A 12135-nucleotide genomic window follows, 5' to 3' on the forward strand; every position below is an offset into this window, starting at 1 on the left:
TGACCGCTGATTATTCTCTAATGTCATACATTTGTATCTCCATCTATGGCTTTTAGGTTTCAACAGGAAGCTGCTGAGAGAAAAAAAAAACACTTGAGGCAACTTGAGCATGATGGGTGCAGTCACAAACAATATACTTCCTCATTCCTGCCATTAGTTTCTACATAACATCATTAAAGAAGCATAGAAAAATCTGTATAACTGCTATAAACTACAGGCTGTTCACCTTGCAATTGCTTATGTTTATTACCTAAACTTTAAGCTAGATGTACTGGGGGTTGCTTATCTTACGTAGAAAAGATTATGGTATATTTAAGTTGTTTTCAAACAGCAGTCCTTAGCACTCATGTTCCCAGTTTTAGCCTTCATGCAACCCACGTTAGGTGTGGGTTCTAAACTTAAAACACACCCACTGCTTTCCACTCAAGGAAAGCAGTCTAAAGCACTTCATACTGAAAGGTTACAGCAGTGATTCACCAGCTCAACACCCCTTTTTGCTTTTGATTGTAGCAGAAAATCATCAAGCCACTTTTCCCTAAGCAGGCATCTTGAGTACCTTGTACAGATGTCAGAGATGATGTCAGTGCAACACTGATTGATCTTGATGGATTACACTGAGCAGTGATGAAGAATTAAGAATCTGTCACAATCCTCATATCTTGCCACTGCACCATATCATTTGATCACCATTTGCTAATATACATGTCAACCCTTTGTCGAGTGAAATTCAGACCTACAGCAGATCTACCACATTTGTGACGCAACACCTACCTGTCCCTGTCTTGATGCTAAGCTTACAAGCACAGCTTAAAAGCCACCAATCATTAAAAATAAAGAAGACTTATTTTACATTAAAGAGCTGCAACACCTGTCTCCGAAAATGACCTGTGTGCTGCTTTCTCCCACAAATCCAATGTCACTACCAATCAGCTTTGGCAAAAATCACACTGATGCAATGTGTTGGATGGCAACTGAGCCAAAGTCACATTCCCCTACATATACATTTATCCAGTCTCATTCATAAGACATCTGTTCAAGCTGCTATATTGTCAATTATAGGAGCAGCCACTGTGTGTGGCAAAGGTCACTGACAAAGATGAGAAACGATGGCAAACAAAAAAGTGATCAGCATGATGGCATATTTCAAATAAATGGTTGCTTTTATTCATCGTCAGCTTTCAGCGAACTAAAAACAGAAAAAATAAAATGTTGGTTTCATGTATCTACAAAAAAAGCAAAACTATTTCACATCCATAATTGTGATCTCAAATCATTAATTTTCAAAATGTAAGAGAAAAAAAAAATGGTGAAATCCATTAAAGTCAAGGATTCACCTGCTCATTTACATGTGGCCATTGAAAATTTATAAACACTTTAGAATTATTTATATATATTTTCTTTGCATAAATATGAGCTAAAACATCTTCAGATCCATCGGTCCTATTAGTAGATAGAAAAATGTTTTGGTCATTTTCTTACTGAGGAATGTGTGAGTCAGCAACTTTCATAGCTGGCTGACAACAAAACACTGGCCGTATCTTTTTTTTTTTAATAAATGACCGGTATAATATTTTTGTCGACTGAGTTGTCTTTATCCATGTTTAGGACTTGTGTAAAATGTTTGAGCTAATATTTATGCAGAATATCTTCTAAAGGCTTTACCAACATTCAAGCACCACCGTGTCCACCTGTGCACCCAGTGTGTGGTATGTGCCTTTACCGTTTGACCATGCAACTTGATCCCCGACCCTCCCATCTCACTCCAACTCCACCCCCTTCCCACCCATCAGACAGACACACACACACAGACCTCTGAAACAGGATGTACATAAGCTTGTGTTTAGCATTAAACAGAGCAGGGCCTTAACATACACAGCTAAGGCTCCTTTCTCTTTCTTTTCCCCCTTCCCTTCCTCCCCTGCAGCCAGGTCTGAATGTACATCATGGATGGGCAAAGCCCATCACTACAAAATGACAGGAAAACAGAACAGAGGGCACAGGAGTAGGAAATTTAAACATACACACAAAATACAGCAACTCCTTCTGTATCATTCTTACTTTTTTCCCCCCAACACACACTCACACAAAAATTGCACGCAAATAGCCAAACAAACATTTAAAAACGGTTTTAAAGAGAAAAACATGATTGAACCCTGGACACTTGTTTTCTTTGTTGCTGTTTGGTGAGGGAGAAACAAGTTTGGGAGGTAGAGGAAAAAAGAGCGCTGGGCCGACAGGGGGTGGCAGGTTGTGGAGGGGGGGGTGGGACGGCCAGTGAGTGTTATTTCTTGGCCTTGGCAGCCTTGGCTGAATTTCGTGGAGGCGTAACAGGTCTCCCTGATCCCATTCCCCCCCCTCCACCATAAGGATACAATTTTTTATCTGCTGGCTTCAGAATCTGTGAGACAGAAAAGGAAGTTGTCAATTAAACTGACAGACATTGACCTAAATGACTGTATTCTAATCGTCAGTGTTTATATCAGAACAAATTAAAAGATTCAGACCTGAAAGGAGCACATGAGTGTCTCATCCACGCTCATCATGGCACCGGCATTGTCAAATTCTCCACAGTAGTTAGGAGCCGAGAAAAGAGTGACCAGTTGCCTCTTTGCAAAAAACTCATAGCCGTCTTCAACCACCTTAGGATAGAAATTAGACCGTCATTACAAAGAATAACAAAACAAGATGTGCTTTTTGATTTGATATGCTAAGCTAAAATACACTCCCAGACTCCCTAATGGACAAACATAGTTTCAGTTATTAGCATCAATGGCCTCCTGGCCTTTAATGTGTATTAAAAATGATGTACAACAGCTTGTAAAGATTACCTGATGTGCCCTGCATATTAGGTCCATGTCATGTTTGTGCAAAAACTTGGCCACCACATCTGCCCCGAATGTGAAGGAAACACCACGGTCGTTTTCACCCCAGCCCAGCACATCTTTGTCTGGATCGGCCCACAGCAGGTCGCACAACAAACCCTGGTCAGGCACATCTGTGGGTCGCATTACTCTGCGGATCTGTTCCATGGACTGAAGATCAGGGGAGAGGCCTGCAGAGAGGATGTGGTTAAACACAGAAAGCCTAGTTAGTCTGGTCGTTATCATCTAACCTTTTTAAAAATCATATAATAAGGAGCCCTACCTCCATGACAGCAGAAGATTTTCTCATCTACAATGGCAGCCACGGGTAAACAATTGAAGCAGTCTGTGAAGGTCTTCCACAGCTTAATGTTATACCGTCGCTTACCTACAGACAAGAATTTAAAATCTTGTGTAGCAGTCAGCAACACATAGGTTGTCATTTTGTTAATTTACTGGCTTTTTAGTACTTACACTCATCATAAAAACCATAGATTCGATTGATTGAGGCGCATTCATGGTTGCCACGCAGCAGGAAAAAGTTCTCTGGGTATTTGATCTTGTAGGCTAAAAGCAGGCAGATTGTCTCTAGTGACTGCTTTCCTCTGTCTACATAGTCACCCAGGAACAGGTAGTTGCTTTCCGGGGGGAAGCCTCCATATTCAAAGAGCCGGAGCAGATCATAGTACTGACCATGGACATCACCTGCAGGGGGCAGCAGAGAAGTATAACTCAATATATATACTTTGAAGCTGTGTTTGCATGCGGAGTTCACACTTATCAACTGATAAGCCATCAGAACAAACAATTACAATCACAAAAAAATCCTTGCATGGCAACCACATTTTCATGCACCAGTGTCAGTCTACAGACCAGGCATAGGAGTAGACAGGCTCACAGACCCCTGAATTCATTTAAACTCACCACAGATTTTGAGGGGAGCCTCAAGTTCAAGCAGGATGGGTTGGCTCAAGAAGATTTCACGAGACTTGAGGCAAAGGCCACGGATTTCATTCTCTGTAAGCTGGACATTCTTTCCAGGCCGAGAGCCCTTGACTGAAAAAAGGGAGATAAATGAACACATTTTATGGGGGTACACTAAACCACTGACACACCTTTTCTCAGAGCTGTAAGAACAACTGAACACCAGACATAAAACACAGCAATGAAACATGACTCTGGGATTTTGAACTAGACCACCAGACTGGAAAGTTAACACCTCCCACCAGCCAAATGGTGATACATTCTGTTAGCAGTCCAGTCTAACAGCCACTTCAGCAGGTAAGCGCATCATACATTTAAAAAAAAAAAAAAAAAAAAAAAAAAAAAAAAAAACAACCACAAAAGATTTTTTACACTTTGCACGTCAACCAAATTGCAACATAAGATGAGCATGTCAAGTATGCAAAGGCATCTGAGAAACCCTGATCAGTGGAAACTAGCTTTACGCTGTCAGCCTCAAACACTTTCTGCTTAGCTGGCAGTGAAACCCACTTCCCTTTTCTAGCTGTAGCTGCAGCGAAGACATTGAAAACACATAATTAGGACTCTCTTAATATGCACTGTTAAGAAGCAAAGAACAGCATGCTACTGGCTGTAATAACAGTCTTGGGAAAAAAAATAAGTCAAAGAAGCATGTTTATATGTAGCTTAATTTCATGTTACATAAAATCCATCTATATTTATCATGTAGTAATAATGATACTACACTGTTCCACTTGATAAATATAACAAGAAATCAAACTTATTATTCTGACACATTAGTCTTAAAATCCCAGATCATGCCAAATATGTGTTGACATGGTTTTAGTGCTAGAAGGGTAGGAGTGTGCTGAATGACAACTGTAATAACAGTAGTCTAACTGGCAGCATGAAATTAGTATTTCTACAACCACTGCTGCTAAATCAGTTTAACATTTTTGCCAACTGTGGGGATGTGATGTCATGCCACTCTATCTTAGTGAATGTGCATGCACTGCACCCATATGCAACACTCCGGATAGGTTTATTTGTATCACTGACAGAATCAATCACGCCCCCACTTGTGCATAATGCTACTTGATGCCAAGGCAGCTCCCAACACAAACTGTACAAGCCTACTAATGAGGAGTCTCTTAGCACCCAACAAGTACACACAGGAATACTGAGCAAGTCATGTATGCATAGTGGAAGCAGACCTACCAACCACAATCAAACCATGTGTAAATGGAGCTCTTTCTGATATGTTCATGGGACTAATTGTTTGCTTGTTAACAAACAGACAAATGCGCTCACTGTCAAGTGCTAACTAACCATTTAAAGGCAATTTCTTTTTTTTGCTGAAACATATCAATAACATATCAATAAAGTTGACCTAATGAACCAAAACAGGTATTTAAACAGACCTCAGAGAAAAAAAACATATAAATGTATATAATTATTGTACAAATGCACGACACTTCATCATGAAAAAAAAATGATGGATTTAATTAGAAGAGAATCTAACACAAAATATAGTTCATAATTTACAAAAACAATTCTGATAACTGTGTCAAAAAATAACTAGAATAACTAGAACTAGAATGAACAGCTCTATCTGCGAGCAACAACCAAAAGCAGTAGAAAGTCAGTATAAATACTGCTGTGCTGCTTGTCACTTTAAACCTGGATTACAGAAGGCTAAGCCCTGACAGAGCTTACTCCAAAGTTAGCCACATAGCCAGTGGGCAACAGTGAGCTTATCATTGGGGGGGGACAAAAGACTTTCCACTACACTGATCAGGGGGCCAAAAACAAAAAGCCAGACCAGCGCGCAACAGAAAAGCAGTTGTGGTGTCTGCAGGCCTGAAAACACCAGTTGGTTTGGTCAAGTACTCCTGACTCAGTGCTGGGTGTTCTTACTGGGCTTATGTGATGTCATGCTCTTCAGACATGCTATTTGCAACACACTCCCAGAGTTCATGCAGCTCTAGATGTACACAGGTAATCCAATTGAAACTGCTCATTATCCAAACGCATTTAATTGGTTTGGTCTCAAAACACAGTCAGCAAGCCGCAGGGTTACTTTGTACACACACAGAGTGGGCTGAGATAGCACAGAATAATTTATCAGTCTTTTCGATAAAGCATCCACAGTAACAGTAGTTTTTTTTTAACAAAACAGATCTTCCCAGCGGTAACATTAACTAGTGAGCGGTTATTTCCAGTGGTGAGTAGTGATAAAACAACAAATCCTGACAAAAAAAAGGTCAAGCGAGTTACATAAGAGGATATAAATACAGCCACTATCTGGCTTGTTTGTCTTCTGTGTTTGGCAGACAACCTTATCTCAGCCCAAGTACAACAATCCATGTACAAAACACTGCTGTAGCCAACATGGTCTACAGTCAAAGTCAAACACCCAGGAGGCTCTATGACTACACATGCATATTTGTGCATAATCCCAATCACCTCCACAAGCTCAGTGTAGGCTGATCATGCAGGCCTATATTTAAGAAGGTAAACAAACAGAGGCTAAGGTTACATTTTTAACAGTGTTTGTTGATTAATTAAGTGGTCAAAAGATTTTCTGACACTGACGCAAAAACCAAAATTTTAATTAATCCCAATTTGTAAAGACCAAAATAGCCCCTTTATGCATCATGGTGGCTGTTGGACAGTTTCCCATACCCACAAAGACCCCACTATTAATTTGTGATTTGTTATATCACCCCACAGAGGAACAACTGAAAAATACAGGTGAGGCAGACATAATTTGTACGCTTGGTGCACTTGCCTTACAAGGACAACTACAGAGGTCACACAACCTTCTTTCTTGTGCTATGTAGTTGAACTGCACAGTTGAGGCTGCAGAGATTTATGCTTTGTTTTAATGTCCTTGGGGTTTGTGTTACACAATCAGTATGGGGATGTTAACATAAAGCAGCCCTGTTTTTCCTAACAAATATCTAAACATGACAAATCTGTTTTCACACAATGTATACAGTTACTATTCATACATCTAAATTCAACTACTCAGGAACAATTTGCTTGTAGAGGAGTCACAAGATAAAATGTGTTATGCCAGTACGCACTTATGGAAATAGTTTTCAACCAAAAGCACATGACCCTGCTTTGTAGCAACAGGCATGAAAAGATCCAACCAGTTCCCAACAGTGTTAATGTGAGAATCAAAAGTATCTTTTTTGCAACATTAAGAAGTCACTCTGGGAAGATTGAAGCTGCAAATTGTAAACAGATCCTTCCCTATGATACAGCAACACAGGTAAACAATCCAGGCCATCCAATTAAGTAAGGAGCCAAAGTGGGGTGACTAAAACCACGTACAGAATGCATGTATATGAAAGGTAACGGTTAAACATCACAATTATAATGTATCTATGGTGCACTGGAAAGTGACACTCTCCAATCCTTACTGATAACAGTAATTATTCAGACTGGGCAATTATTCTATACAAGGCTGGCACACAAAAACAAATCTCTGATAAGCTTAAAAGCTAATGCATTATAAAGTAGCGTAATGCATCACAAGACGAAATCTGCACAAACGTGTTACACTCGTCATTTTCCGCGCAATATCGTCACGCATTACTCCGTCATCTGCAGACAGCAAAATACCCACGAATCTCTAAAAACAAAGCAATTTAGATGGTTGTAATAAACACTGACCTGTCTAATCCAGTAATATCACTAACGTTCGCTATACAGTCTGTAAAGAGCAGATTTGGTTACAACCTGTTAAACAAATCCAACCAGTGAGCCTGAGAGCAGGCTAGGCTAACATACCGACACTGCCTTTAACTTTAGCTGACCTACCTTAAAACAACAACATGCAAATTACAGTATCAATTCGTTCCATCGTCAAACTTAAGCATATAGCTGCACAGATGGTTTAGTTTTCCTCACCTTCCAAGAGACGCTGAATTATAGAGTCGATGTTTAATTTGTCCGGCTCCGCCATTTTCTGTATTTTCAGTCCAGACCTTTCTGTATTACACCTTTGATTTAAAGAACAGGAAAAAAAACAAGAGGACACAAACAATTACACATCATATGCGTTTTCATTGGGTATCAAATAAACGTATCGCACAAGCCAGTCGACAGGAATGGAACAATCAATGAGCTTAAGCGAGCTAACCAAGCTAGCTAGGTAGCCACTAGCCTAAGCTACACATACAAACTAGAAGCAGCACAACTGAACCGTGGCTAGTAGGCTAACGTTAGCTATATATTAAAACTTATAAACACATAATTGTCCCCAAACCTTGTATTCTGTTTAATTAGAATTGTCCCGGTATGGAAAATGTGTTAATATCCAATGAGTGCAATTTTGGCCCTTCTCCCGTGGTCTGTCCGGGTGGCTCCACTCTTCCCCCAGGAACTTTAAAAAAAAAAGGGCCGTTTCTATCGAAGCGTCTACGGTAACATAGGAGGCTGAATCAAACCAAGCACTTCACACGTTTCTCAAAAGATGATTGGTCCCTCAGAGAACCTAGAGTCTCATTTTGATTGGACGCATGCTAAGCCCGTCTTGCAGATGGGCCCCGCCCACAGACGTTTACAACAGCGTCGTTATTAAAAAGGAACTGAAAGTGGCGCCACCTAATGTCGACACGTAGAATTACACTACAAAATTTGACAGTAGTGGGTAAACCGAGGAAAGGATTCGTCGAGGTGCAATCTGGGAAATAAAAAAAATCCCAGAGCATCACCTGCACGGACAAAAGAAAAGTCCAGTTTTGGAGTTTTGTTTTAGAGTTAGTAATTACAAAAGTAAAACGTCTTTATTGTCATGTATTATTATTTAACTAATAAGTAAGCAGAGAAACATTTTACAACTATGCTTGTACAATGCAAAAAAAAAAATTTTATTATTTTTTTGAATAACATTTAAAATCTTGCATCCAGTAGCTCGCCTGGCCTGTTTAAAGCAGCACCTCTGGCCCCACCCACTGCCCTGACATTCTTCTACATATACCAGATCCTATCACATCATATATTAAACATCATCTGAAAGAAAGCAACAGACGTCTGATCTGACTTTTCAATAATCACTAAAAGTAGGTCTCCTTTTATTCGAATGGGTGGCCTGAGCTGTAATAAATAAATAAATGAATAAAAACACTGATTAAGGGGGAAAGGATCGGCTGAAAATTAGGTAGTTTACTTTGTAGTTTTTAGCAGCAGCAAAAATCATGAACAGTATAAAAAACCAACATTAAGAATAAAAACAGGCAGAAGGCTCTTTTTGTTTCTGTTCCGTTGTATTTAGGAGTTCTACAAGATGAACTGTCAGGACAGGTCTGCTGACTGAAATCAAAGTAGCTATCATTTTTACCATCAGTTTATCATTTTAGTAATCATTTAATCTGATGTTAAAAAAACTATGCCCATAAGACAGCAGGGAAAACAAGTCAGTTTGGCTAGAGGAGAGAATGTTTATAAATGTCTTAGTTTTCCAGAAATGTCATTGTGTTTTGACCTTCAGGACCACTGTAGATTTTCTATGTTATCTCATGGCCAAAGATGCATGTATGAGTAACACAAAAACAATCTAGTATTTAAAACCACTTAAATTATTTGAAAAACATGCAAAACAGTCCAGTTGTCTGGGCCCCCAAGCAGTCACCTGTGTTGCCCGTTGGAAAGCAGTGCTTCTTGTCATCCACTACATATTACTTTTAAGCAACTGTTCGAACTACTCACATTAATGCTCGACCTGACAAACCACGTCTTTAACTTCAGCAGATCTGAGGTTGGGTTTACTTCACTGTGGGAACTCAGTGCATCTTGACAGTTACGGAAGTTACGTATTTCTCACTAGTGTGTTGAAACTTCGTCTGACTTCAGGATACAATATACAGTAGTAAAGTCAGATGTGCTTCTCCATTTTTGAAGTTTAGACAAACCCAGTGATTTAATGCTGAATTCAGTAATTCATCAATCTTGTGTGGTCCTGCTGTTTACGTAAATTTTTACGGGAGATGAAATGGATAGAAAGGGAAAAGAAAGTACTCGGTAGAGAGAGACACACCAGAAGGGCAGAGGCACAGAAGAAACATAAGTATATAAGTAAATAATGAGTGAAGGAGAAGCAAAGGTGGGCACAAAATCTAATTAATGCTGCAAGTGGTAACGATCATGGGGTGAAAGGTCAAATTTGCAGTGGTGCCCTGGCCACAACATGTGACTCAGACAAAGGTTTTAAACTGTATTAAGCTATTTTCTGGCAGATCAGATGATTCAACAAAAAGGAGTTCATGCAAAACACATCTCTCCATTGGGCCACGTCTATTCGTAGCGACAGTGTCATACAAAAATCTTCATAGGGGCTGACTTTTTGAATATGTTCAGGCCCTCAAATCAGCAGCTCATTGGGCACACACACAAAAGTATAAGAATTCCTTCAGTTACAATAGGGCCTTTGTACCACTCAGTGATTGGGCCCTAAATATTACTTAAAAACTCTTAAGCAGGCGCAAAACAAAATGAAACAAAACAAACAAAAAAGCGATATCTTCACCTCTGCTGAATGCTACCAGCTGATTGAGTCAATGTCAATATCTGATAACCTGTGCTCCCAGTTTATAAGATGCAAAATCAAAAACACAGAGGAAGTGGTGTCAGACATGTTAGTGTGGCAACGTCACAGTGCAACTCAATAACTACCCCTGTCACATTATGCACATTTACACAGTGGTCGCTTACTGACAGTAGCAATGTAGCATTGTGGCTGAAAGGAGGGTTCTCTCATCGCCATCACATGTAATGAATAAAGCATGGAGCTGGATACATGGAGTGGCAAACATGTAATATGGCTTTTAGCACAAAGTCATCATAAAAACTTCTCACTGCTGGTTAACTAATGCTAATCTAATCTACTGATGGACTGATGGACACACCGAGCAACTCAGTGATGGCACTTCTGCTGTGTTTACTCTATACATGCAGGGGGAAAGTGTACATTAAATTGTAATTATTTGAATTCAGCTTCACTGACGGTGTTGAATGTGTCCTTTCTGATGGATAACACAACAATGCTGTTGCCAAAAAGTTGAGCTTTCATGTTTTGTTCTATGTTTTTTATAGAATGGTATCCTCAGGAGTTCAGATGTTGTGGAAAGTGACTTCCTTCCCAGGAGCCCACATTGTGACTGCACAGGTATAGCCAGCAATTTAGTCGTGCATTATGAAGGCCCACCAGAGAATTCACATTGAGGTTATTACTTTTAAATAAAGGACTAGTTAAAGCAGAGATGATGTAGAATTTTGCATTCTTAGTAAACAGTGTTTTTCTTTGTGTGTGAGTAGAGCAGTCAGGAGGGTCTGTGGAAGGCCTGCGTGGTGCAGAGTACCACGCAGAGCACACAGCAGTGCAAGAACTATGACTCCCGGCTGGTGCTGCCCCCTGACCTGCAGGCCGCCCGGGCCATGACCATCATCAGTTGTTTGCTCTCCAGCCTCAGCATCCTCATCCTCTTCTTCGGAGCTGAATTCACCAACTGCGTGGAGAACGAAGATGCCAAGCCTAAGATCAACCTGGTGGCCGGGGTGGGCATGCTGCTGGCCGGCCTCTTTATCATCATCCCTGTCAGCTGGTCTGCACACATTGTGGTGCAGGATTTCTACAACCCGTTGGTGCCTCAAACCCTGAAGATGGAGCTGGGAGTGTGCATCTTTGTGGGCTGGGGAGCTGGTGCGCTGCTCCTTCTGGCCGGAGGTCTGCTGTGCTGCTTCAGCAGGCTCAAATGTGGGCACCTAGATGGAACCGCCATGTATTACACTGATACAGTGTACTGCAATGTCACAACACCAGTAAACTAACTACATGTAGAGTGAATGACACCGGTGGTTGTTTATGGGGTGGGTGATGTTTTCATTTTGGGTTCTGTGGGTTAAAATAACAATAACCCTGTTTACTTTTTAATGAGCAGCAGCGAAAATCATGAAATGTATAAACAGGTTCATGTCCACTGACTGATATCAAATGTGTCACATATGTAAAGGTTTGCTGTAACTTACTGTTTTTTTACATTGGTATTATTGTGTTAATCATTGTTACAACATTTGTTATTTTATGTTATATGATTACCGTTGTTATAAATCGTTTTTATATTGACATTGATGAACATATACGAACATATGGACACACACATGTCTATACAGCGGTTCACTCCACTTTTTGCCACATACAAGATGGCGGTGGCATTGACTCAAGATTTATTGCTTAATGCGGCGTCTAGGTACCGTATATATGTCTGCAGTCTGGGAAATAAAAATCCCAGAGCATTACCTG

At 40.2% G+C, this 12135-nt stretch overlaps 2 protein-coding genes across 2 annotated transcripts; one reads left to right on the forward strand and one right to left on the reverse strand.

Annotated features, from left to right (window-relative positions):
• Positions 1–1141: 1141 nt before the first annotated feature.
• ppp1caa (protein phosphatase 1, catalytic subunit, alpha isozyme a) lies at positions 1142–8259 on the reverse strand. Its single transcript, XM_028413115.1, has 8 exons — positions 8104–8259; positions 7746–7837; positions 3786–3917; positions 3336–3566; positions 3145–3249; positions 2829–3052; positions 2505–2639; positions 1142–2398 (listed from the first exon to the last, which is right to left on the reverse strand). The coding sequence occupies exons 2-8, from the start codon at positions 7798–7800 to the stop codon at positions 2282–2284; spliced, it is 999 nt and encodes a 332-aa protein (XP_028268916.1). The 5' UTR covers positions 7801–7837; positions 8104–8259; the 3' UTR covers positions 1142–2281.
• Positions 8260–10929: 2670 nt separating this feature from the next.
• Positions 10930–11766, forward strand: LOC114439937 (claudin-9-like). Its single transcript, XM_028412149.1, has 2 exons — positions 10930–11001; positions 11151–11766. The coding sequence occupies exons 1-2, from the start codon at positions 10930–10932 to the stop codon at positions 11661–11663; spliced, it is 585 nt and encodes a 194-aa protein (XP_028267950.1). The 3' UTR covers positions 11664–11766.
• Positions 11767–12135: the final 369 nt, after the last annotated feature.

The sequence above is a fragment of the Parambassis ranga genome, chromosome 8 (genome assembly GCF_900634625.1).
Source record: "Parambassis ranga chromosome 8, fParRan2.1, whole genome shotgun sequence".
In the NCBI taxonomy this organism is placed as follows: Eukaryota; Metazoa; Chordata; class Actinopteri; family Ambassidae; genus Parambassis; species Parambassis ranga.